Genomic DNA, 24,796 nt, shown 5'->3' with positions numbered 1-24,796 from the left:
AGTGCACTTCTCCAAGATGAGGCCAGTGTTTGACCCATCTGTCAGATGCTGCCTTTTATTTCTCTCACTGATTCCAACCTTCAGCCCCAAACTATTCTGGTATCACGGCAGGCACTGTGATACTTCACTACGTCCTTGAGTCACACACTCAGTACCCTCCCTCCATTGTCGTTGCCCTTCTGTGTGATATCTTCTGCTCTGTGGGTCCCCAGATGTTGCTTGTCCTTGCTTTTCTAGAGACCACACAGGAGCGTGAATATTCTTATGTCACCTTCCTGTGAGATACTGAGAGCATCAGGACTAGTAAAACAGACTGAAGAGAGCCAATCATCAAATGATCTGCAGGTTAGTACAAACCAGTTGGACAGAGTATTTCCTTTCCTGCTCCTGAATACGCCACTACAGCTCAGAGCAAACTATTGTTCTTTTTAATTTAAATACATTTATTAGGAAACATATTTTGTAGATTTATGTTCATATAAATAATAAGAAATAAAAACAATTGATTGTGTATTATTATAGCTTGAAAGAACACTAATATTCACATGGTACCTATTTTATATAGCCAAAGTCCTCCATTTCCAGCAGCAATATTTAATTCATGAACATGTTAAAGCAAATAATTATAAAAATATAATATAATCTACAAAAAATAGCTAAATCATTTATTTACTTTTTTGTTTGAACTTTTACTTGAGTATAACTTTGAGTGCAGGAAACGAATGAAAGTATTTATACACCAAACTATTATTATATTTGATTAAAAATGTAAGTACTGTTTTCCACTGGCAGAGGCACCCAGCTTCTCTGCATCAAATCCTTTGGGAATAGATTTCTTTTGTTCTTTATGAAATGTATTAAATCTCATTTTGATGTTTATCAGACTGGGCTTTTTGAATGGACCATATATTAATTACCGAGTTTGTTTGCCAATCCGTGTGCGTGATGTACAAATTTGGATGCAGATTCCATTTTTCTAGCATTCTCACATCACGAGGATCCAATTAAGATCGAAACAAAGTCATTAATAAAAGTTTAATGGCATGAAGTAAGCATGCAGGTGTTCTTGTTTTCCTTATTGATGCTGCATTACTGATTTCCATGAATTTACGTGATGTGTATGTAATTATAATTTTTTAAATCCTGATGTCATACTGCCTGTGCTGCAGCACCGCCTTTTGTCCCCTGTCTGAAACCAGAGCCCAGTCTGCTCTGATTAGTTAAGTGGCCAGCTCTGTTGTGATTGGTCCACTGCTTAGAGAGGTCCCGCCCCCCATGTATATTGTGTTGGAGCGTTTACCAATAAAAGCATGACTGTTACAGAGTGACGACACTATATTGCAGAAGTAAACAAAGGAGTACAATGGTTGCGTTTCAGGCAGGGTGGGGAGTGTTAGTAGAGAAGGAACTTTGGAATTTTAGCCTTTGCAGACCATTTACATGCACATAAACCTATATAACACACTTAAGGAAAGGGAAACCCCCAAAAAGCATTACAGGGCCTCTTTAAATAACCTAAACAAAATCGTGACATACTAACTAAATACTGAAAGAGCAGCAGCATGGCACAGGATTGCGCAGGGAAGTGACATTTACATTTAAAGGGTTCATTGAATATATATACAGAAGCTAGTACAGTATGTCGTGTGTAACACTAACTGGCAGGCATCACTTCACTTTCAAACTTTTCTAACTGTATTTGTAAATACTGAATTGTACCCACACCAAGGACTTTGTTCACATAGCCAAACATGAGAGTGACCTGCCCTGTCTTCAACCTCCTCCAGGGCACTCACACCACTGTCACTCTGTTGATGTTTGTATCTCATTTAAAGCCTTGGAGCCAATGCACAGCACTGCTAAAGGAGCTGTAACCCCAAACCTGCCGGCAATGATCCAGCCTCGGCCTCGACTCCTCTCTCCCCTCTGGCTGTCTGAGGATGGAGGGACTTTCCAACCATGCAAAGACCTCAGAGTTACATTCTGTCTTTAGCAGGATATCTGAAAATTATGGTTGTCACAACCCCTTGTGTGATTTTATCCAAAAGGGACTCCATCAAAAAAGAGTGTTCCACTGCGTATTGTGTAGATTCCAATTAAATCAACCGCAACTACGCTTCACTCTGATGCAGTCTGCTCAATATCAATATATAAATAGTTCTGCAGCAGATGGTTTTTGTGTGTCTGTAATTATTGCAGTCATCTCAAGGCTATTAAAGAGACACTAGCCAAAACCACATCAATCAGGTCTCCAAAGCCACAGTTTGGATTTACAGATTAGTTTAAATTATGTTCATTTCAGTCCTTTACCAGGGGCAAAATGTCTGTTTTGTTTCCCCCTTATTGAGCATGAAGGCTCACAGTTTTTTAAACCTCATCTGAATGTAATTTCAGTAGTAAATAAGCAGAGGGTCAGTGTCTTCTGTTTTGTGGGGGAATCAATAATCGATGCAGATCAGTGGGTACATTATTTCTCAAACAAGTTGATGGAAAAACTAAGAAAGGTCATATGGGGTGTGTTGACACGGAACTTCGGACTAAGAGCCACAAGCCAGGTGAACAAATACTACAGGAAATATAAGTGGTTTCCATAACAACACTGCCTGGTCACGGTAAAACTTCTTATCTGCTGCCCAAACTTTCATGTTATGTTAAAATCTCTTGATATAGCTTACATGGTAGTAGGGAGTGTGGCCTATATATAAAGTCCTTACCATTTTCAAGCCCCAAATTTCTTTAAAAAAAAGAAAAATCATTTGTCTTGCTTTCTTTTAATATGCTCAGTTGGACACACACAATGAAAAATGAGGCGGCAAAAAATAGTAAAGGTAATGCGATGAAGCATGGTGACAAACCATGGGCGACACATCATCTCCAGCCTCCCTGTCCCTCCCGCCCTCCTGTCCTCTCCACTCAGGGTTGGGCCAAACAGCAGGTGGTGCAGAAGAGAAGCCCGGACATGGGATTTACAAATCTTTGGCTCTCCGACTTCTGTACCAGACCAGCATGGAGGAGCAACAAACCCCACAATTAAAAAAGTAAGTGCTGCTTTTCACATCTCTGCTATTGTTTCAGGTCATTTTCAAGTTTAGGCACATTTTGCTGTAAAATCAAAGGTCTTTCACTAAGTAGACTGCATGTATTTGTTAAATTACAGTTAATAATATGTTTAATTTCAGTGTCTTTGTTTCTGTTGCATAATGAGTTGTTTATTGTATGTCAACTAGCTTTTTATAGCCGTATCTCTTGCTCCGTTAAATGTCTGAAGTATATTGTTTTTAACTTCCTGAAGAGCACTTTCCCATACTGTCAGGTCTCACTAATTATGGTGGGAACTATGCAGATATGAACAAGCTCTGAAGAGAAAAAAACACAACAATATTATTTCAATAAGATGGGAAATATAGCTACATATTTACAAAAGAGGTGTTATCTTAATAATGTTTTTTAATTAGAAAAATATTTGACTATATATTGATAAAAAATATTAGAAAGGCTGTGATACTTATTTATTACATTTTTCCTTTGTAAGATGTTTAGCCTATGTATAATCTAATTTTGCGTCCATGTGCTGAATTACTGCTGTGAAGACTACTGTTGTTAAGCATGCATTAATATTGCAGGAGGTTTCCTCTGAAGGAAATAAAACCCTTAGGGCTGTGAATGTTTGCTAAAGGTCCTGTTTGCCTAACATTGTAGTCGTCTTTCCTATCCCCGGGGAATGTCTGAAATCCTGGGCCTGAAATCTTCGACAAAGGAAGTGATAGTTAGCAACGCAAAGATCTTGCACATACAACATGGATAGATTCAATGTAGTATATAACTGAGTTTGATGTGTGTGGACTGGAACCTTCAAAACACAGAGGTTTGTTCAATTTTAATGAAAATATATGTCACCAATTAAAAGTCATTGAGTCTGGATGAACCATCTCCACAGCCGTGATTGGCCAAGGATTTCTAAGGAGGATTTCAATGCATCTGTTTAAGTCTGAAGCTTGAATGTTAATGTGCGTACTTAGATGTCTGCCATTTATTTCAGACACCTTTAAACTTTTTTTCATACTGGATCAGCATCATTTTCATCTCAGGGGTGTATTTTATTTAAAAAAATGCTATACCTTGTACCCGTTCTTATTTAGGATTTTCGTGCACCTAATTGTCTGTCATGTTCTGATTTTTGTTCTTTCTCTCCACAGCTCAGGTGTCACAGCAATAGCGTCTCTGGCCAAGGCTCGCTGAATAAAGATGTTCACGTACTTGGACGGACAAATCGGATGACTCAAACGAGGAGTCCGGTTACGAAGACGATTTTAAGACATGGAGGTGCTTTTATTTTCTGTCCGGAATCTATGTGTGGATGAACCTTGATGTCAACATGAAGTTAAGGAAACCATAACTTTTTTTGTTTCCCTCACCTGACTTCTGTCAGCATGCAAACGCTGCATAGATGATTCACCCTGTAAAGAGACATCATTGGGAAGGAACAGGGTCTAATGATGTAGCAGCTACAGGGGACTTTCTGTACATGTGGGCTATGATTCAAAACAGTCCGATCACAGTCAGTATGGAAGTGCAGACAACCTCTCTGGTCTGGATATACGTTAACAGCACAGTGAACACTTCGTATGAGTACAACGCGACGGATTTGACCGAAGACTCAAACCGGTCTTACACTATCGGCCTCTTCCTGTCCTGCCTGTACACCATCCTCCTCTTTCCTATTGGATTTATTGGCAACATCTTAATCCTGGTGGTGAACCTGAACCACAGAGAGAAGATGACCATCCCCGACCTTTACTTCGTCAACCTGGCTGCAGCCGATCTAATCCTGGTGGCGGATTCCCTCATCGAGGTCTTCAATCTGAACGAGAAATACTACGACTACGCCGTTCTCTGCACCTTCATGTCGCTGTTCCTGCAGGTCAACATGTACAGCAGCATCTTCTTCCTCACATGGATGAGCTTTGACCGATACATTGCTTTGGCTAGCTCCATAAGCAGCAGCCCTCTGAGGACTATGCAGCACGCCAAACTCAGCTGCAGCCTCATCTGGATGGCGTCCATCTTGGCAACGCTGCTGCCCTTCACCATCGTGCAGACGCAGCACAGGGGCGAGGTGCACTTCTGTTTCGCCAACGTCCTCGAGATCCAGTGGCTGGAGGTCACCATCGGTTTTTTGGTGCCCTTCACCATCATCGGTCTCTGCTACTCTCTGATCGGGCGAATCCTCATGAGGGCGCAGAAGCACCGTGGGCTGTGGCCACGGCGGCAGAAGGCCCTGCGCATGATCGTGGTGGTGGTTCTGGTGTTCTTCATCTGCTGGCTGCCGGAGAACGTCTTCATCAGCATCCAGTTGCTGCAGGGCACCACTGACCCCGCGCAGAAGACTGCTACCACCCTGTGGCATGACTACCCGCTCACGGGGCACATTGTTAACCTGGCAGCTTTCTCCAACAGCTGCCTCAACCCCATTATCTACAGCTTTCTAGGAGAGACCTTCAGGGACAAGCTGCGGCTCTTCGTTAAACAGAAGGCCAGCTGGTCAGTGGTGAACCGCTTCTGCCACCACACCCTCGATTTACACCTGCCTGTCAGGAGTGTGGTGTCAGAGGTGTGACTGATATAAAGAGGGACAAGAAACTCACAAAATGTGCTAACAATTATTTCAAAGTTATATCTCACCCAGTGTGAAAGATAACCTCAGCTTTCTTCATCCGTTATGTAGCTTTGCCTCTCAATTAACCTGCTCACTTCCTGAACAAAAACACAAAAGCACCAAAAATATACACACAAGTAAGAATGGAAATACTCATGTTGTGCATCCCTTTAAGTAGTTTGCAATGCACACAAGTTACTTGAAGCTACTTTCATGTTTTCATACATGTTTCATTATTTACTTGTTTTTTGCTTCAAAAAGTGTGTTAGATGGCAAGGCAAAAGAGCAAAAGGTCAGCTTCGGCCCTTAAAGTATCAGAGGACATCAGCTTTTGTGTAAGACAGACAATAATAAGTGATCTGTCAGGCAAAATTACATTTTCTGAGTCTACACTATGTGGGATTACCTGCAGTAATAGCAAAGGCTGCAGCTCAGCATGCTCAGAGGAAATAATGCATCACATCAGATCTAATCGAGCAATCTGTTTCTTCTGCAAGACAGGGGTCATTTCAGTTCAACCCTACATGGAATATCACCTGTAAAATGACGTGTAACCTTTAGAGCTGCAAACATTGGTCGACTAATTTTCAGAAAAATAATCTTTGCCTCTTAGCCTCTCTGTTTCATTTCATTTAAAAGGATATATTTGGATTTTGGACTGACAAAACAAATGATTTACATCCATCCCCTTGAACTTGAACCCCCGTGAGAGACTAGGATGGAATTTTTTCTAAATTTTAGCAGATTAATTGAAAATGAAAATAACAATTCATGTCATACACTCCATCAACACCATGATTGACTAAATGGCATTACAGGTAGAAAAACCAAAGAGGCAACAAGTAGCAGTGACTTTCTTTTCACTGTAAATATTTCTGTACCCCTGTCTGTTTTTCTTCTGCAGAAAGAAAATATCCTTTTGTATAGCTAAACATGCGATGGAAAATGCACAAAAATGTGTTATATTTTTTAAAATAAAGAAAATATCCCACTTTTCCAGGAATATAAAAGGGAACTCTTTGTACATGTCTTAAAGTATTACACAACATTAAATAAAGGGTATCGGAGCTACACCCTTTATTTTTTTCTGTGTTATTTTTAGCTTTTTGGTCACAGCCCATCCATACAATTTTATTTTTGTGAGATTAATCTCCAGAATCTGGTGTCTGAGCTCATATATATTGTGGAATAAGATATTACCACACTTGTCAGCTCCTGTTAGCATGATGATAAAGCAAAGAGGCAGGTGTTGCTTTGCCAGGAGGGGATAATAATGCGTAAACACATCCTTCACTGTCGACAACGTGAAGCTGCTTCCGTGTTTTGTTCTTATTTAAAACATATAACACTGATAAACTGCAACTGACATGGGCCTGTCACAGAAAAAGCCACCTCAAACATACGTCATCTTCACATATGTCGCTTGTTCTCTTGTCTATGAACTTATTCCACTAATTGTTTTTATCAAATTAACAGAAAAAAATTCAATCTAACATATGATATCAGACATGCTTAAATACCAAAGGCCAACACTGGACGCTTTGATCCTTCCATCATCAGTGAAGTTTGATAAAATGCTTTAGACAGAACAAAGATGCTCATTAGCACATTGATCAGAGGTTATTTTAATACAGATTACCCGGCTACACAGGTGCAGCTAAAACATTTTAGATTGTCTCAAATCAGACACTTTAATGAAAGACGCTATAAAGTTTTACAACCTCAAATTGTTTATTGATGATTATAAATTCCTGTTTTCAACTATATTACAGCGCTTTCGTATGTTCAAATGTGCTTGGATTTGTGTACATTTCATGAATCATAATGGGGTTTACAGAATAATCTCTCTGCTTTAGATTCTTAGAAAACTGACGCAGCATGGGGTTTATGTGCATTGATGTCAACAAGTGGCTGTATTACAACCATAAAAGAGAAAAACTCTATCACGCTTAGATTGAGCATTGTGCATCAACATATAAAAGGTGTTTAGCCAGCCTGCAGTAGGCCTGAGTTTGTGTTTGTGCAAGAGGCAGTTAGAGATAATGGCGCGACCGGGAAAAACAGGAGTCCAAACCACAAACTGTTATTCCAGCTGTAACGGTTCCTGCAGCCTGGGAAAGCAGCACGGAGGATTGTTTAAGTGATTGTTTACGAGAGGTCTTCAAAAATGCAAACTTGTTGTGGTACATGATGCTGAAGATCCTTCCTGAAGTGGACAATTCTGTGTCCAGTATCCTTATCATGCTGGAAAGCATTCAGCACACCTTCACAGTTGTTGCTTTTAAACCTTGACAAAGACATGTTACGTTATATAAATATATATATATATATAGTTTTTATTTGGATTTAGTTCAGTCTGAATGCAGCACGTGTCTCTGTCAGGGCCCCAGACGGCACAAAAAAAACAAACAGGAAGACAGCGAAATACTAATCCAATGAGGGCTGTCAAGGTCTCTGAGATAAAAAAAGCAACACCTAGACACTGAGACCATCCGAGTTCAACTAGGTGGAAGAGACAAAGGATCATCTTTTCGTCATACATACACACACATACAAACACACACACATTGCAGATGCTGTGAGAAGAGGTTGACAGTGGACTGTGTGTACAGCTGAGAGCACTGAGTGAGGTTAAAGGTTTGTGGTGGCTGACGTCACAGAGAGGAGAGAGGGTGTGACTTTTCCCCTTGCTCACATTACTTCCTCTGGATGATGCAGGATTCAAATCTATTTGGCAAAAAAATAATTATATATATATATTTAGTACATTCATGCAAAAATAATGGGCAGGAAAATGATGATGAAAACAAATGTACAAGCTTAACAGACTGACCTGGATCAAAAGTTGTTCGTAAAAACTTTAAAAACGGAGTAGTTTTGCAGGCTTACGGGCACATTTCTGCTCATTTATACACCATCTGCTGTTGCTTCATTTAATAAAAAGTACACAGAAGCAAATATGTGGCCACTTTACTAGGTGCAAAACAATGTGATGATGCACAAAAGTGAGACAAAATGACATATCTCTTGTTGTTCAGTTTTCGTTCAGAGAGGTATTAATCCTTTTAAAGGCAGATTGTTGTTGTTCTATATTTTGTCACTTTAATTCATATCAATGACGATAGAAAAATCTTCAAAACATTTCAAGTTCAGGTTGAATCAACACCTTTCTGACACTTTTCCTCAATTCATAGCAGAGCTTTTGTATTGCATCAAATGATATTGTACAATTATATCTAATGAGCTGGCATCTCATTTTGCACACCTTAAATTCAGCTTTAAAATGTTTTCAAAACAAACCGAATGTAATATAATTCCACATAAAAGTAAATTGACTAAATGTTTCTTGCCTAAGAAAGTTACTGGACCTCCAACTGTAAACTGAGTGGGGGTCGGGCATGTCAAAGTAATTACAACCGGACAGTCCAGGGTTTATCCATAATTATAAGGCAGTGCACCCGGTGGACCTCAGCAGCTGAATAATGGATCAGACGTATAATTGCATTTGTAAATTAAAATCCCTTACAGGAAAAAAGATCTGAATAGAATAGATTAGCTTCCCAGATACAGAGGGGAAGAAAGAGGGTTGTTTTTTAAATGTTGCAGCAGAAACATCAAGTGGCTTATTGCCAATATTTAAAATAAATCAAACATAAATATTTTATGGTTAGCACCAAATCTTAAAACATAAATTTGAAAAGGTACACTGGAGGCAGCGGATTGATTGTTTGTTAAAAAACAAACTCATCGTAGGATATACTATGCATTGTCTGGCAGACCATCATTTAATTTAATTAAAAGACTCCTATTACATACTTTCCAAAAACAGATCACCTATTAAAAATACTAAAAGACTTGTGTGATTAACACATGCATTATTAAATAATGTGAAATGAATTTACTGTTGAAAAATCAGTTATATTTAAACTAAGCCTGATCGCTGAGATAAAAGCAAATGAAACATAGAAGAGAATACGATCACAATGTAATGAGTATAGCAAAGCCTCTAAAAGAGAAAACATGCAAAGCTTTTACATCCTCCCCACCACAGACCCCGTCACCTCAAATAGAGCTGTGACTTCCACAAGTGATGAGTTTCTTAAAGTATACTTTAAAAACACAATCATTTGAGGAAGAGGAAATGAGAAGGATTAAGCCTGATAACCTCGAGACCAGATAGACATTGGATTTGATACAGTTCAACCGTTTATGTTCAAGTAATTCAAGTGTAGCTTTAGGAATATTTGAAATAAATGAGGGTATTCAAAATGTCCTTAATTGTATTAGAATTAAATAAAGGCAGAATGTGTATTATTAAAGATAAAGCAATCAGCTCTAACAAACCAGACAGAAACACGGTGTGGTGTTTGCAGCGCCCTCTGCTGCATTTATGCAGTGTGTGCAGCGTGTAGGCGCGTACGTGCATGCATGGACGCGAGCAACAGATCCAAGCGCATGCGCAATTCATTGTTTTGACTGAAAATGCCGTCGGTTTCGAAAACGGCGGCCAATGCGTCTCCTCAAACCGAGAAACCTACCCACTATACGTGAGTAAAGCTGCTGCAAAGAAACAACAACATGGCTCGTTGAAGAAAATGTTTTTTGCACGTGCACATATGCGCGTTTACATTTCTCGCATTCCTCAACTCTTATGTGTGCGTTGAAAACATGGTGCTTTTCCAGGCTTTGTGACTACCTAACGTCACATAGCAAACAGCGACTGCACGCTAACGACACCAGCCCTAATGTAGGAAACACGGCGTCTTAAATCGTTGAAGTGTAACGCCATGCGTTAACGGAATCGTTTATAATTGTTTTACCGAGTTGGGGAATTGTTTTTAATAATCTTTTGAATGTTACACCGTCAACTTGGTCTGCTAAATGATTAGCCAGGAACTCGCTAACCAGTCTGCTTGTAAATAGCTCGGCCTTATTTTGAGTTCCCCCTTGCTACGCACATTTATAGACGTACGCTCATGGACATTCAACAAGCGTTACGTCCAAACCATAACGTAGTGTGCTCTGTGAATAGCAAGCTTACGTTAGTGACCCAAAATATATAGTAGGCTACAACACTAGCAGCATACCACGACACAACACTGTCTTTAAACTTTTTCCCCTCTTTCGACTTGTTTCATAATTAGTATTTATTTCAAAACGCGGTTCCTGAGACTGTTTTCTTTTGCTTTTGCTTGTTTCAGATACTTGAAGGAGTTCAGGACAGAGCAGTGCCCGTTGTTCCTTCAGCACAAGTGTACGCAGCACAGACCCTTTACGTGTTTTCACTGGCATTTTCTCAACCAGCGGAGAAGAAGACCTATCAGAAGAAGAGACGGAACTTTTAACTACAGCCCTGATGTGTACTGCACCAAATACGACGAGACCACAGGCATCTGCCCGGATGGAGATGAGTAAGTGACAGTCTTTTCATCCAGCTTCATCAAAGCTTCAGTGCGTTGTTATGCAGCTGCTGGCTGATGTTTTGCTACCATATCTGGGATGAGAACCTTTGAAGCTTTAGGGAAAAAAATGTAATCAAACTGGGGCCACTAAAACATTCAAACACAGGACATTTCATAAAGTGTTCATGTGACCCTTAAATAGATTTGGGTCGTTATGTTTCGTCATTGGGAAGACTTATGTGGATATATTTAGTTTACTTATGTGTTACTACAATGAGTTTCAGAGTCTTTGAAGGAAACCTATGACTTTTTTGTCTTATTGTTCAAAAGGAAATGTGATTTTAATTTAGTAGGGATGCACAAAACAAAGCTATTAGGTCTGCAAATCGTTTCCATTACTGATTACTAATTGCTTACTATGTTAACGAGAAATTGTTTTATCTATGAAATATCATAAAATAGTGAAAACTGTTATTATTTTTACTCAACTTACTCATCTCTTTAAATCAACTATAGTCAACTATGTTCAGTTTATGATTATTTAAAACAAAAAATCTGTAAATCTCCATATTTGAGAAGCAGCTTTCTCTTGAACCTTGATAAGAAATTAAAAAACTGGTAAATACATTTTTTTTTTAAGTTTGCGATTTGTTTTTGTTTCAATTGGCTATCGGATTATGGGTCTCAGTCTTGATTTTTTTCAAAGCTGATAAAAAAGTGTACTCTGTTCTGCCCCTTTGCTGCTCTAAGTACTCCTTAAATACTGCAGATTCCTTGAATGAGGCGCCTACAGACAGACTGTAGTGTACACTATATTCAAAGTGTAACAGCGACTCATGTCCTGTTATAATTGCACAGGTTGACATAGCAATGACAATTTACAAAATAAATATCATACACTACTTTGCAGTCCTAAAATGAAGCTAACTGTTCTGTATTGATATTTGCAGGCGACTGAGAGCATGTTTTTGATTGAAAATGATAGATTAAAACATTTTAATTTGACCAGCCGGCTGTGCGTTTAGTAACACTGCAGGATAAATAAGCTCTGTGTTCTAATGGTGTATGTGCTCATCAGCTCGCAGAGAGAGGACTGCATCTGTTGTGATCATAGATTCCCTGCCCAGAAAAGAGTGCTCTAAAGATGAGATAGAAAAATTGGTGTATTATTTACAAAAGTGAGGCGTGCAAAATATGCTGTTTGGCCATTTATTTCTGTATTATTTGGTAATTGCGTTGTAATCAGTATATCGGTATTCTTTTCATATAATGACAGCATGTGATTTGATGCGTCAAATGTTTTTCCCTACAATAAAACGCCAATTTAGAATGGGTTTTTCCTTATTTACAACCACCCAGTCTCCATTGTTCTGCACGTGGCATCATTTGCATCAGTGACAGGCATTCAAGTAGAGACCATAAAAGGGGTCAAGCATAATTATAAACATACAACATGTTAACTTAACTGAAACAAGATATGTCTCTCATGAACACGTTGCAGTTCTCTCTGTGTTAGCGGGAATTAAAAATGGCTCGGCATATAATCGAGCCCAACATCAAAAAATAAAGACAACCACGATTATTGGACTAATGGAAAATGAACGTCTGCCATTCTTACAGTTCCTCCTGCCGATGGCAGCTATTTTTGTATAACCTTTTGTGTTGCCATAGCAACTGTTGCTACTCAAGAAAGGGAAAAAAATGGTTTATTCAAGAGGCTTATTGGCCGTACATTTATTGAGGCGTTGCTAGTGTGTCAGCCCTGCAAACGCATTAGAGTCGTATTCCTGTGCAGCCATAAGAGTACTCTATTTCTAATTACAATTAAATATACAAATAATAATACTGTTTTGATTGGACTATATTTTAAATGTCTGTGCATTGCTTCGCGTTTTAATGTTCACATGAAAGATGCTTTAAGTACTAGAAGAATATGTTGCTTTTAACTCTTAGCATATTTAACAAATTGTACGGTTTCCTTGTGTGTCATGAATAGCACCGTAAATAACATTTATTATTATTATTATTATTATTATTATTATTATTATCTATATAGGAGCATTGTTCCGTTTTTTCCCCCCACATTTTTTAAGTTTTCCTGTGCATTATTTGATTGTCATGCCAAAAGATTTGTATTCCCTTTTATGCGAGTCATCCACTGAAATATTAAAGTGTTGTTTCCTTGCTTCCTTAGCTGTCCTTATTTGCACCGGACCACGGGCGACACAGAGCGAAAGTACCATCTACGCTATTACAAGACTGGCACTTGTATCCATGAAACAGACGCTCGAGGGCATTGTGTGAAGAATGGCCTCCACTGTGCTTTCGCTCACGGGCCACATGATCTCCGACCTCCAGTCTATGATATCAGGTGACGTATAAAGCAAATAGTGGGCTCTCTATTTTCTGCCAAACTTTGAACACAAAGGGACAGATAGATCGGCCAACTTAGATGTAATGTCAACAGAATGTCTGTATTATAATGGATTTACAAAGTCACATTTTAGTCTGTAACACTGTTTTTAGGGCTTGGCTCACTGAATATGAAAAAGACAAATAGCTGTATTCAGCTCCGTGCTGCTGAGAGTCTGTGAGGTTATTTGATACCATGAAAAAGGCTGGTACATCTGCTATACCCTATTATATTGAAGATAAGCTTCAGTGTACCACAGAGGGGGACATTTGCAGCCACAAAAACAAACATTTCACAAAGAAGACATGCATACAAAGCTGCCAAACAAAGCAAACTTAAAAATCAAACACTTTAACAGTAGTAATAATAGCATTGGAAGTCCTTTTCCTCCTAAAAATCCTTTAATAAAATCCTGGGCCCATTTTATCATCAATTTCTATCACTTTGCCAGTTGTATATGCCTGAGGGTTACGGAAGAGGATGAGGGAGGGCCACGTGTAAATATCAAAATTTTAACTTCAATCATTCACTTTTGTTCAGATCTGAATGTCACATGGGCCTTATCCTCTGATGATGATCCAGAATGAAGTGTCTCTTTTGTTGTTTTTTAGATACTGAGAGATGCCAGTGATGTAGTAATTCAGCTTGAATCAATATTTAACTATTTTTAAATAACAACTCATATTCTGTATACTTTTCGAGGCATTAGGGATAGCACTAACACTGAGTTCATACCTACAGAGAGATTCAAGCACAAGAAGCCCTTCAGAATGGACAGCTGGGATCTGGGGAAGGTATCCCTGACCTGCAGCCGGGAGTGTTAGCCAGCCAAGCTATGATCGAGAAAACCCTGACAGAAGACCCCCGCTGGCAAGGTGAGGTCCTCCACTGTCATGGCAGCCAGCAACAGGTAACACACAAAAAAGAAAAAGACATTAATTGTTTTTGACATTTTTGCAGATACCAACTTTGTTTTAGCCAACTACAAAACAGATCAGTGTACAAAGCCCCCCCGACTATGCAGGCAGGGCTACGCTTGCCCCCACTACCACAACAGTAGAGATCGAAGACGAAATCCAAGAAAGTTCAAATATAGGTAAGTAGTGATGACGCAGTTTTAGTTAGAATAACACCTGATATTGAGTTGTATGATCGTTGTGTGTTTAATGTTCTCTCTGACTGCAGGTCAACCCCCTGCCCCAATGTGAAGCACGGGGATGAATGGGGTGAGCCCTCCAAATGTGACAGTGGAGACAGCTGCCAGTACTGCCACTCTCGCACTGAACAGCAGTTCCACCCAGAGGTCAGGGTTTATTCTCTTTCACTATGAAACATTTAAAGTACAATACTCAATCCTAGTAGTTATCACATAAGTCATATACATATACACATATAATATGTAGTGTGACTGTAATCCTCCTGCTAGTTTCCCGTTGTTTTTATGAGGTTTTATTGTTTTGATAGTATCATTGTGGCTGGTAGTATTTTCCAAGGACAAACATCTGAACTTTGTGTCGCATTGTCTGTTTTTTTTCCCTCTCAGATCTACAAATCAACCAAATGCAATGACATGCGACAGACTGGATACTGCCCCAGAGGACCGTTTTGTGCGTTTGCACACGTAGAAAGTAAGTCGAAGTTATCTAAATACTGACTCTGGAAACGAAATACAACTCCATTGCATTTTGTTTTTTTGTTTGTGACTTTACTTGTGAGATAATTGTCTTGGTTTTCCCACGTTTTAAAATCGGCACTTTCAACATGATTGATTTTAAACATAGCTCAAGTATAGGTCATTACAAGTAAAAAGAAAAACATTTATTGTGTCCTTTTGTGTTTTGTTAAATGTTTACGCTGTTTAATTAAGATAAATCTGTTGTATTTTAGCAGTATCCTCAATACAAAACTGAGTAAAATGTAATATTGGTTAAAAAAAAGAAGATTGCAAACAAGATTCTTATTTAAATATTGGGCTTCTCATACGTCATGCAGCCTCAGCCACTAGCAATGTTATCGGAATGTTGGACATCTCGTTGTTTATGCAACATGAATTGAATCATTCATTTTGGATCCTGTCAGGAATGCCCTCCACAGAGGAGACCATGAGCTCCCTGCTGACAGTGATGCAGTCCAGTTCTCAGTCCCAGCTCAGCTCCCAGTACTCGGAGTGTCCCACCAGCGAGTGGAACAGCGGAGGCAGCGCAACCAGCAGCAATGGACAAGTAGGAAGTGTATGTTTTCCCGTTGCTATGTCACGACTTTGAAAGGAAATTCAACAGAATGAACACGTACATGGTGTCGGATTACAAGACAACACAAACCCCTGAATAACAATTCAGACATTGAGCTGTTGACCTGTTGTTTACCATGCTCTCATCTTTCTGTTGGCATGCATTGATTCGTCATTATTATTTTTCATTGCTTTTCCAAGCTTTGCATTGTTACATTCTGACTCTAAAATAGATCCATTTAGAATATTGGTTTTATTTATACGTTGATCATCCTTTCATTAAGACCATGTGCACTTCTCTTTCTCAGGTTTCATGTTCTAATAGCTCAACGGTAACTCCAAGTTCAGGAAGCGACAGTTTGTTATCCCCAGTGGGATCCAGCAGCAGGCCCAAACCCTTTACTAAGAGTAGTTTATGTTCAGAGTCCACCTCATCCAGTGTCTCATCTCTGCGGTCTAACTATCCCAAAGCTCCGGGCTCTGAACGAGAGGATCAGGTATACAGACTGCTCTCTTCAGCTTCAGGCTGACTCTGACACAACTCAGGGCTTTAACGCACCACTCTCATTCGCTTTTTAATTATGATGTAATTTATCATGTTAATTTGATCCCTTTGAGACATTTCATCTACAGGTTTACATCATTTAAGGTTCTTTATCTAATGAAAATCTAATGTATCTTCTCAATTCATGAGAGTATTGAGTACCTTTTATCCCTGGGTGTCCCTTTCTGCGTGTTATTTATAATCAATGTCACATTTTGTCAACATCGGAGAACTTCAACTTGCAATCAGGCTGGAAAAAGAATCTGTAATTTGTAACTCTACTCAGAATTGCCCTGAGGTTGATTTCACTTGGCTCTGCTTTACCGGTATTATAGAAGAATGTGGCACACTGTAATCAAAAGCATTATGTGTGAATATTTTAAGAATAATTGCAAATCAAAAGTTTGTGATACCGTGCTTTATTACAGTTCCAACATGCCTTTGATTTATATTATTTATTGTAGCATTTCGTCACTAAAAATCTGTGTTATTTTATCATTTTTAGATGAAGAACAAGGGGCAGATGGATCAGAAAATGATGGACCAAGAAAAACAGGTTTGGATTTTCTTTTTTTGTTAACATTGATAAAATGAAATATAACAATAATACAAAATATGATTTATTTAAAACACTATTAGAAGTTTGATGACATGGAAACATCCCACCATGCTGGGAGGTTTTAAAGGGGCCCTATTATGCTTTTTGGGTTTTCCCTTTCCTGTAGTGAGTTATGCATGTAAATGGTCTGCAAAGGCTAAAATCCCAAAGTTCCCTCTAGAGGGAGTTTGTCTCCCACATTGTACTCCGTTGTTTACTTCTGCAACATAATGACATCACTAAATAACACTAGCGCTTCTATTGGCTAGCGCTCCAACGCACTTTACCTGATAGGCTAAGGGGCGGCACATCTTCAACATGTAGGCAGGGAAACATGTCACAGAGGCACAAAGTATAAATATGAAGCAGAAAAGTAACAGGGCCACTTTTTAAAAGAGCAGCTCTTCTGTTGGAGTATTTTAGTTTTTTCAGACTTGTCTATTTAATCAACAGCGGATATTAAACATGCCTTCTGTGCTCTCCTTTCAGACACAAAACTCTGTATTCTCTGCTGTGAACCCTTTGGCAACAAGCTTCACCTCCAGTATAACGTCCAGCTTGGCCTCCAGCATCGGCTCGGATAGTTCTTCACCCACCACCTTATCAACCATGAATGCAAAAGCCACTCCCTTCTATCCGGGGAGCAACACCGTGGAGTCGGTCATAGGTATGTGTTCGTTAACACTGTCAAGCCACCGAGCTGCACGCTGCCACTCTGTAGTTTGTTTGAAATGGCAGCCAGATGTTTTCTGTTTCCCCTCAGGGTCCGCGCTGGACCTCAACTTCTGCGATATAAATGTGGCTTCTCTGGATAAGGAGCTGGAGGAGCAGGACAACAGTATGGGATTTGCAAGTAAGGAGACACAGTTAGTTAAAGGACATCCAGCTGTCAATCACAATTGGTCTCATGATACGTGTACATAACACAAAACTCACAGCAGTATTTGTGTCGTCCCCGCAGGACAGAGGATGCTGGGTGGCTCCGCCCCCGTGAACATTCCCGGCTCGCTGGCCCGGTCTTCGTCCTTTAACTCGTCCTCCTCACTCTCCACCTCCCCGCTCAGCTCCCTGTCTCAGTCTCTGTCGCAGTCCCTGCTCGCTGCCACCATATCGCAGCACAATCACCCTTCAAACATGTTGTCCAAGCAGGAGCACGGCCTGCTGGGAACTCCCACCTCCTCTTCCCAGAATTCTTTAGGTGAGCCGATTAGCATCAAGCATTTTGTTCCGCGTGAGCTGGAAGGCATTTGACTTCAGATTTGAATCTCAGTCTTATGTCAATGGGAATAGTTTAACTCTTACTCCTTGAGAAGAAAAGTATTATTTTCCACTTCGCTCTAATGCATGATTTTCACCTGAAAGTGTGCAGGGCTTGACGTGACGTTAGCGCCTTCATGCTATATCTTTCTAGAAAGCCCCCTGAACATTACTTTTTATTTTTATTTGTTTTATTTAACTTAATATACGTTACTATTGAAATACTATTTTGCACTGGTGTTAGTATAACACTTAATAATATTATTTTGTTATATATTTTTGACTGTTTTTGCTCATGTTATTAACCTTTCTACACATTTTTGCAGTGGTTTTTAATTTACTTTATATTAATTAATCTATTGTGTTTTTAATATGTTTTTGTTTTGAGCAATCTCTCATTATAATTTACTTTGAAGTCAATACAGTTCTATTTTATCTTATTATCATTCTGGACTATTTAACCTCTTTTTCCACTAATGTTAGCGTCCTTAAGCATGGAGCATTTTTTTTCAACCTTCCAGAAGTTCCTCAGAGAAATATGGCTCTTAGAGTTTGTTTATATAAGAAACAATATTTTCCCATAAAGCCACTGAAAGACGCTGTTTCTCAGAGCTAAATCACTGCTAATCAGACGGGTCAAAATGATTGTAAACAACTATTCTCCGCTTGATGATTTTAAAACACCTCTCCCCTAGGTTTGAACGGCGGGGCCAGCAGCATCTGGGACTTTGTGAGTGGCAGCTTTTCCCCGAGCCCATCTCCAGTTTTCAGCAGCCTGACCTCCAGCGGCAGCAGTGCGGATCTGGCTCGGCTTTTCAGAGATCTGGACGAGGCCAAGAGGAAGATCAAGCAGTGGGAGGAGGCCTGGCATCAGGTTAAACAAGTCAGTCATATATATTATGTCATTCAGAAACACCTCTTAGCTTATGGATGATTTGCATAATCACAAGTCTTTGTTCCAGGCCTGTGAAGCCTGCCAGAAAGACGCTCTGGAAGCTAAGAACAAGCAAAGACGGCCGAGGCAGAGCGGCAGCTGGCCGAACAGAAGTGGGAGGAGACGCAGCGCAACCTCAAGGAGCTCCAAGGGGACTATGACGCTCTGTGTCGCACCCCGGGAACGCCGCTTCTACGTAGCTATGGAGATCTGGACGAGCTCCCCTTGTCAAAGCTCCACTCGCTCCAGAGTCAGCTGCGTAATGACCTAGACCTTATAGACGGGGTAAGACAGAATAGATCACACATAGTATTTCATTTTTAGCCTCTAGTTTTTAACGGGTTTACCAGGCTTTCACTCAGAGCTACGTTTTGCCATGCTAATTACAACAATCTGCATGAAGTGTGTTTCCCTGAGTTAGGGCTGATATCCATTCTCTTCTTTCCCCAACAGGTAATATATCAGCTTCAGTCAAAGAAATGTATAGTTTGCCAAAAGCATGATCGTTGCATTGTCCTGCAGCCTTGCCAACATTATGTACTATGTGAGAACTGTGTGCTTAGTAAAGCAGAATGTCCCTACTGTAGAACAAAAATACTCAAATGGTGATGTACAACTAGTCGAGGTACTATTTAAACACAAGCCCTTTGAAAAACTGCTAATAGATATGACCATTTTTCTAAATAGCAATGTGTATTTCTGAATCCATTTAGAATACATGATGTTTGACTGACAAACAAATAGTATTATGAATCAGATTGTGTACAGGGGTTAAATCATTTATAGTTTTTGCTCATTTTATGTGCACATTACCTTGTTCAGCCGGATGCAATCAAATTAGAATATAAAATGACATCGCAATGCAATTTCTCTGATCTTAAATCATGATTTTGACACTAAAAGACATCCATCTTGTGTCCAGATGCATGTTGTTTACATACACAATATGCAGGAATGCTTTTCCCCTAACAAAATATGCAAACCTGACAGCAAATACTTTAAACAGATTTTAAAAATGGGACCACTAAAGTTGCTTAAAATCTGTATTCTTTAATACATAAATGAGTTGTATTTCTATCCTCGTGTTTTACTGTTGGTTGATTGGAAATACTTCACTGCACTTTGAATTATTGTGGATAAATCTCTGATCTAATGCACTTAAAGTCCATCCAGTTTCAGAAATACTGTGGAAATGTAACAAATATACTTAAAACCTGTTGACTTAAGACACATCACATTCTTGTTTTGGAAGAAAATAAATACTTTAAAACGTACTCACTGTAACTGTATAATCGTATAGATAGTGAAACGTTTGGAAAAAAGCATTTCTCGTACTGTAAGGTCTTTTTTCAATCATTCTGGTGGTGGGCGATAGTTTGATCAAAAGGAATCCCTCAGTAAATAAACGTAAAGCCATTGTTGATAGCGTACCAGTGCCATAGGTTTTTCAGGTTTCCAAAATGCAGAGGAATTCCAACGTGCTGCCAGGGAGAGATCGGTGATGTTAAACATAAAATGGGCAAAACTCCAAGCAGTTTTTTCTTTAATTAAAGAGGAAGACACATACGACATCAAAGCACAAGAGCTCAGAAGCAAATCAAGACACAAGATATCAAAAAACCTAAGAATTTCTTCTGATGAAAAAAGAAGTGCACTCATACCATTAACACCACATGGAGCTACAGAAACTGACGTGTAGTAAAATGTATCTGATCATATTAGGAGCTCTTAGCAATTAAAACATAATATTTGTACTATTGCTTTTAATACTAAGGGACGTTACTGATGGAAAAAAAGCAACATTTGATCAATTTTCCAACAATGAAAGCTGTATTTGCAGATTTAAAAAACATACATCACATCCAATAGCTGTCTGTCTGTAAATCAGACGTTAGCATGAATGCTAACACCCTGCCGTGTTCCTCTTTAAGTAAAGCCACATTTTTATTAACATTCTTTTTTGAATCAACCCAGTCAAGCATCATTACTTTGACCAACTCGAGAAGTTTGATTTCTTCTAAAAGCACTTTGTTACCTGGGACTTTATTAAAAGGGTATATATAGAATTTAGCTTTAAGCTGCTTTGTAGGTATCCTTTTTTCTTTCCTTTTTTTAGATTTATAATTGTGTGTTTTTTCTATATAAGCTAATGTCTTCAGCTTCTGTGTGTACTGTGAAACATCATTTAGATATTTCATGTTTCCTATTGTTAAATCATGGCATGATTCAACATAATATTAAGATTTCATAGAAAAGTAATAGTTTCTACTTTCATAGTTAGATTTATAGAAAAGAAATCAATCAAATAAGTGCAAATTTAACGTGCATTTAAGGCATAACCAGCAGCTGTAATATCAGTAAGGCACATGCTTCATGTTAAGGCTGTTATTCAATCAGTTCCTTTGTTTTGTAGACATTTCTATAGGCTAGCCTGTTTAGAGAAGCATGTATTGTATTTGCTAAAAGCCTGAGACGGTGATTTATGTAGGAATCTAGCCTCTTGACTTAGAACATATCGGCCTCTAACTCTAAAGTGCCTTCAGTGAAAAAGGTTATGTGTAGAATTGTCACAAGTATTTAAAGCTTGTGTATACCGTGTTTAACTTTGCAGAAGCATCGACATGCGTTTATATGTGTAAGTATAAATATATGCCAGTGTATTTGGCCCAATCCCATTAAGTATTTCCGATAAAGGTCCTGACTTTAGAGACGATCCTCCCCGCCACACACTCATTCCTCGGTCGTGGTGCTCTTTCGGTGCAGCTGCAGTCCTTGAAATTAGGTTTTTCAAATTCAACGCTTGGGAGTATGCAAACAGGCGAGATGTATTTGTATAGCAACATATTAATAAATGTTTTAATTGTAATACTTTTGCCGTGAATAGAGAACTCTGTGGGTAAAGTGTTGGATAGGCTCCTCTATTTGAAATGACCTTCTACTGTGTTTAAGAAAAAGATGCTTATTATTCAATATAGAAAATCATGTACATCTCCAGGTACAGCTTTTTGCTACGTCTTAAAATGGGAAAAGGAATTGTTTACATTCACATAAATGACAATTAACTCAAAAGGAGAGCATTTTAATGATGACATTAGATTGCATTAAAGGCAGGCTAATCATTTCTAGTATTGCATGTTATGCGATATATTTTTAACCAGCTACAAAAAAAAGAGGGAAAACATTTGTGTGTCACTGCCAGGATCTTTGTATCGACCTGTTTTTAGTGGAGGAAAGGCTTAAGAACTCCTGCGAGCTCCGCTGCTACTGGAAAAGGTGTTGATGTGGTTTCTTGTTATTACATTTAGATGTTTGAATGTCGTCGTCCACAGCTCAGATTTTAGAAACTATGATATTATCGGTCTAACTCGACTTATTATTGATTTGTAAATCCATTCAGTACTTTTGTATAGCACTCAGAATGATGTCACAGGGCCGTACTGCTTTAGATTGTCCCTTTTTTTTAATTAATGGAAGGTTAATGTGTTTGTGTTTGATTTATTCTCCCCATACACTGGGTAGCAATGAAGCTAATTCACAGGGTCTGTTTTGTTTTAGCTTTGAAGCCGACTAAATTAATGATGTCTTGTGTGGAAAAAATCAACCAAAGTGGTGTCCTAGTAGCTGTCCAAATACGTATTCAACAGGGGGGAAATTATTTCTAAGATCCTGTAGTCATGAATGCCATCCACATAAACTAAATCAAATTTAGACTGGCGGAATTTCAATTTCTGGATGGATTTTTGCTCTAATGCGTCATTCAGTAAGACATCCTGGTAGTGAGTAACCAACAGGACTATGCCAATGGGTTTTACTTACAACATCAATGGATCTTTAGCCCATTTGTTTTGCAGTTTTACCAAAGACCTAAACTGTTCTTTCTTTTTTGTACTACATTTCATTTTTTGTTTTATTTCAGTTAGGAGACCTAAATAGATTTTTTTTTAAAAGTAATCACCTAGTACCTTAAATAGATCATGTTCATCCAAAATGCATGGGTCCTTAAAACATGTTTTTTTTTGTTTTGATTTTTGTTCTCAGTATACATTCATGGCGCAACACTGGCTAGCACAAGCCGCCTTCAAGTGAGGATTCAGTGTCAGTTTAATGTCGTGGAGGAATGTCAAACGTGATGACATTTGTGCTTCTGAAGTGGCCATAAAAACTGTTGTTTGTTGATTCAGCTTAACGAATAATCCCAATCACTTTGGAAGTTGAGGGATATGCATTATATGCTGTTATGATAGGCCGACAGTGTAAGGTGCTTTCTTTCTCTCCGACTCTTTGTTTTCTATCTCTTCAAAGCTGTGGTCCAAATTTTTAGTTTTTGTAAATTGACGGGACAGATCATGATTGTGACAAACGTGAATGGCAGATACAGACATATTATTTACTGAGTTCTTGTTACGATCATTTATTGTTGGTCTCTCTTGTGGTCTACTCACCCCAATTCTTTTAAAGGAATGACAGAAACATTCACTTGATAAGCACAGCTTGCATTTCTTAGATTTGTTCAATTTAACAGACCGATTACTTTCAAGTACATCTGTGCCTTTAATAATCGCATAATATTGATTGGTATCAAGAGAAAATGGCAGAATATGAGACATATTTGCTCTCAAAATGCTTAATTAGATTCAAAATTCCAGTGCCTTACAATATTTAGACCACTATGTGATTGCTAAATGATCCTCTAGGATTCAGGCCACACGAGCTGAAGGAAAAAACGTCTGTAATTGACAAAGAATCGCCTATCTCAGTCTGTATTTGCCATACGATAAAAAACTAAAATGCAGCAATACTTCAACATTTTGATCTGAATTAGTCATTTGGCACCAAAAACTCAATTTGTTTGTTAGAAAAGCACCAACGGCGAATAATCTTGTAAATGAACTGTAATAGATGTATCATTCTGCTCTGCATTGGAATAGTTTAATCTATTTTGCATTATTGTTAGTTGTTGTGATGTCTCTTTTTGTTTCTTATATTATGAAAAATGGAGCCTGAAGATTTATGCAATCTTGTACATGTAAATGATGTATGGAGCTGTTCAAATTAAGCAACATGCTAGTACGACGTAAATTATCTGAATGTGGAACCAGCTGTTCCATACACTTTAGAAAATGTCATTTTAACATTGAAGCCCTGAAATATTGAATGTATTGTTCTAAATTAGATATTCCATGAATAGGTCACTGGATATTATGGAGCGCAGTTAATTCATTCTGATGTAGCATCTAGTCGTGAACTGCTATTCAATAAAATGTATTAGAACTAAAAAAAAAATAAAGGTTTTCAAGTTTCTATTTCTCACAATAACGGGGAAATTTAAGGAAAGAAATGTATTTTTCTCAGAGGGATTTCATAAAGAATGTGTTGAATCTGAGGAAACTGCAGTTCTTGGATTTATTTACTTAACGACAGTGGGTTTAGAACTTATTTATAGAATAAACAATGTCCCTTATTTTGTGACGAGCTGTATGGATATGTAGGAAATTCTGTACTGATAATCGTAGAAATGATGCTCTTGGTATATTGATTTTTTTTTGTGTTGTGAACACAGAAATAGGTGCAAGTCTTAGTATACTAGATCTTTCTTTTCTACATTGAGGATTGTGTACAGCATATGTTCTGTAGTGTATTACTAGTTTGTTAACACTTGTTGAATTGTTACACTACAGTTATGCAATGGTTTACAGAGTTCACAAAGTTATTTTTATCATCTTGAAAATTAAAATAATTTTTCATCTGAAATGTGTGAATAC

At 38.5% G+C, this 24,796-nt stretch overlaps 2 protein-coding genes across 2 annotated transcripts; both read left to right on the top strand.

The window, feature by feature from the left end:
* Positions 1-4,417: 4,417 nt before the first annotated feature.
* On the top strand, positions 4,418-5,792 carry gper1 (G protein-coupled estrogen receptor 1). The gene has a single exon (XM_063904970.1). The coding sequence runs from the start codon at positions 4,448-4,450 to the stop codon at positions 5,615-5,617; it is 1,170 nt and encodes a 389-aa protein (XP_063761040.1). The 5' UTR covers positions 4,418-4,447; the 3' UTR covers positions 5,618-5,792.
* A 4,299-nt stretch (positions 5,793-10,091) lies between these two features.
* On the top strand, positions 10,092-24,785 carry unkl (unk like zinc finger). Its single transcript, XM_063904968.1, is given in 17 exon segments — positions 10,092-10,203; positions 10,858-11,067; positions 13,253-13,429; positions 14,213-14,346; positions 14,432-14,567; positions 14,657-14,774; positions 15,015-15,099; positions 15,551-15,693; positions 16,010-16,198; positions 16,751-16,801; positions 17,333-17,510; positions 17,607-17,696; positions 17,805-18,041; positions 18,796-18,983; positions 19,063-19,096; positions 19,099-19,319; positions 19,488-24,785. Coding segments are annotated over 17 exon segments (2,412 nt in total). The 5' UTR covers positions 10,092-10,138; the 3' UTR covers positions 19,644-24,785.
* The last annotated feature ends 11 nt before the right edge of the window (positions 24,786-24,796 follow it).

This window comes from Eleginops maclovinus, chromosome 16 (genome assembly GCF_036324505.1).
Source record: "Eleginops maclovinus isolate JMC-PN-2008 ecotype Puerto Natales chromosome 16, JC_Emac_rtc_rv5, whole genome shotgun sequence".
In the NCBI taxonomy this organism is placed as follows: domain Eukaryota; kingdom Metazoa; phylum Chordata; class Actinopteri; order Perciformes; family Eleginopidae; genus Eleginops; species Eleginops maclovinus.
Note: the sequence above shows the minus strand (reverse complement) of the source record. Positions and strands in the feature narration are given on the sequence as shown.

Bases quoted from the DNA above. Each gene is read 5' to 3' on its own strand.
- gper1 (XM_063904970.1), top strand. From the start codon at position 4,448: ATGATTCACCCTGTAAAGAGACATCATTGGGAAGGAACAGGGTCTAAT.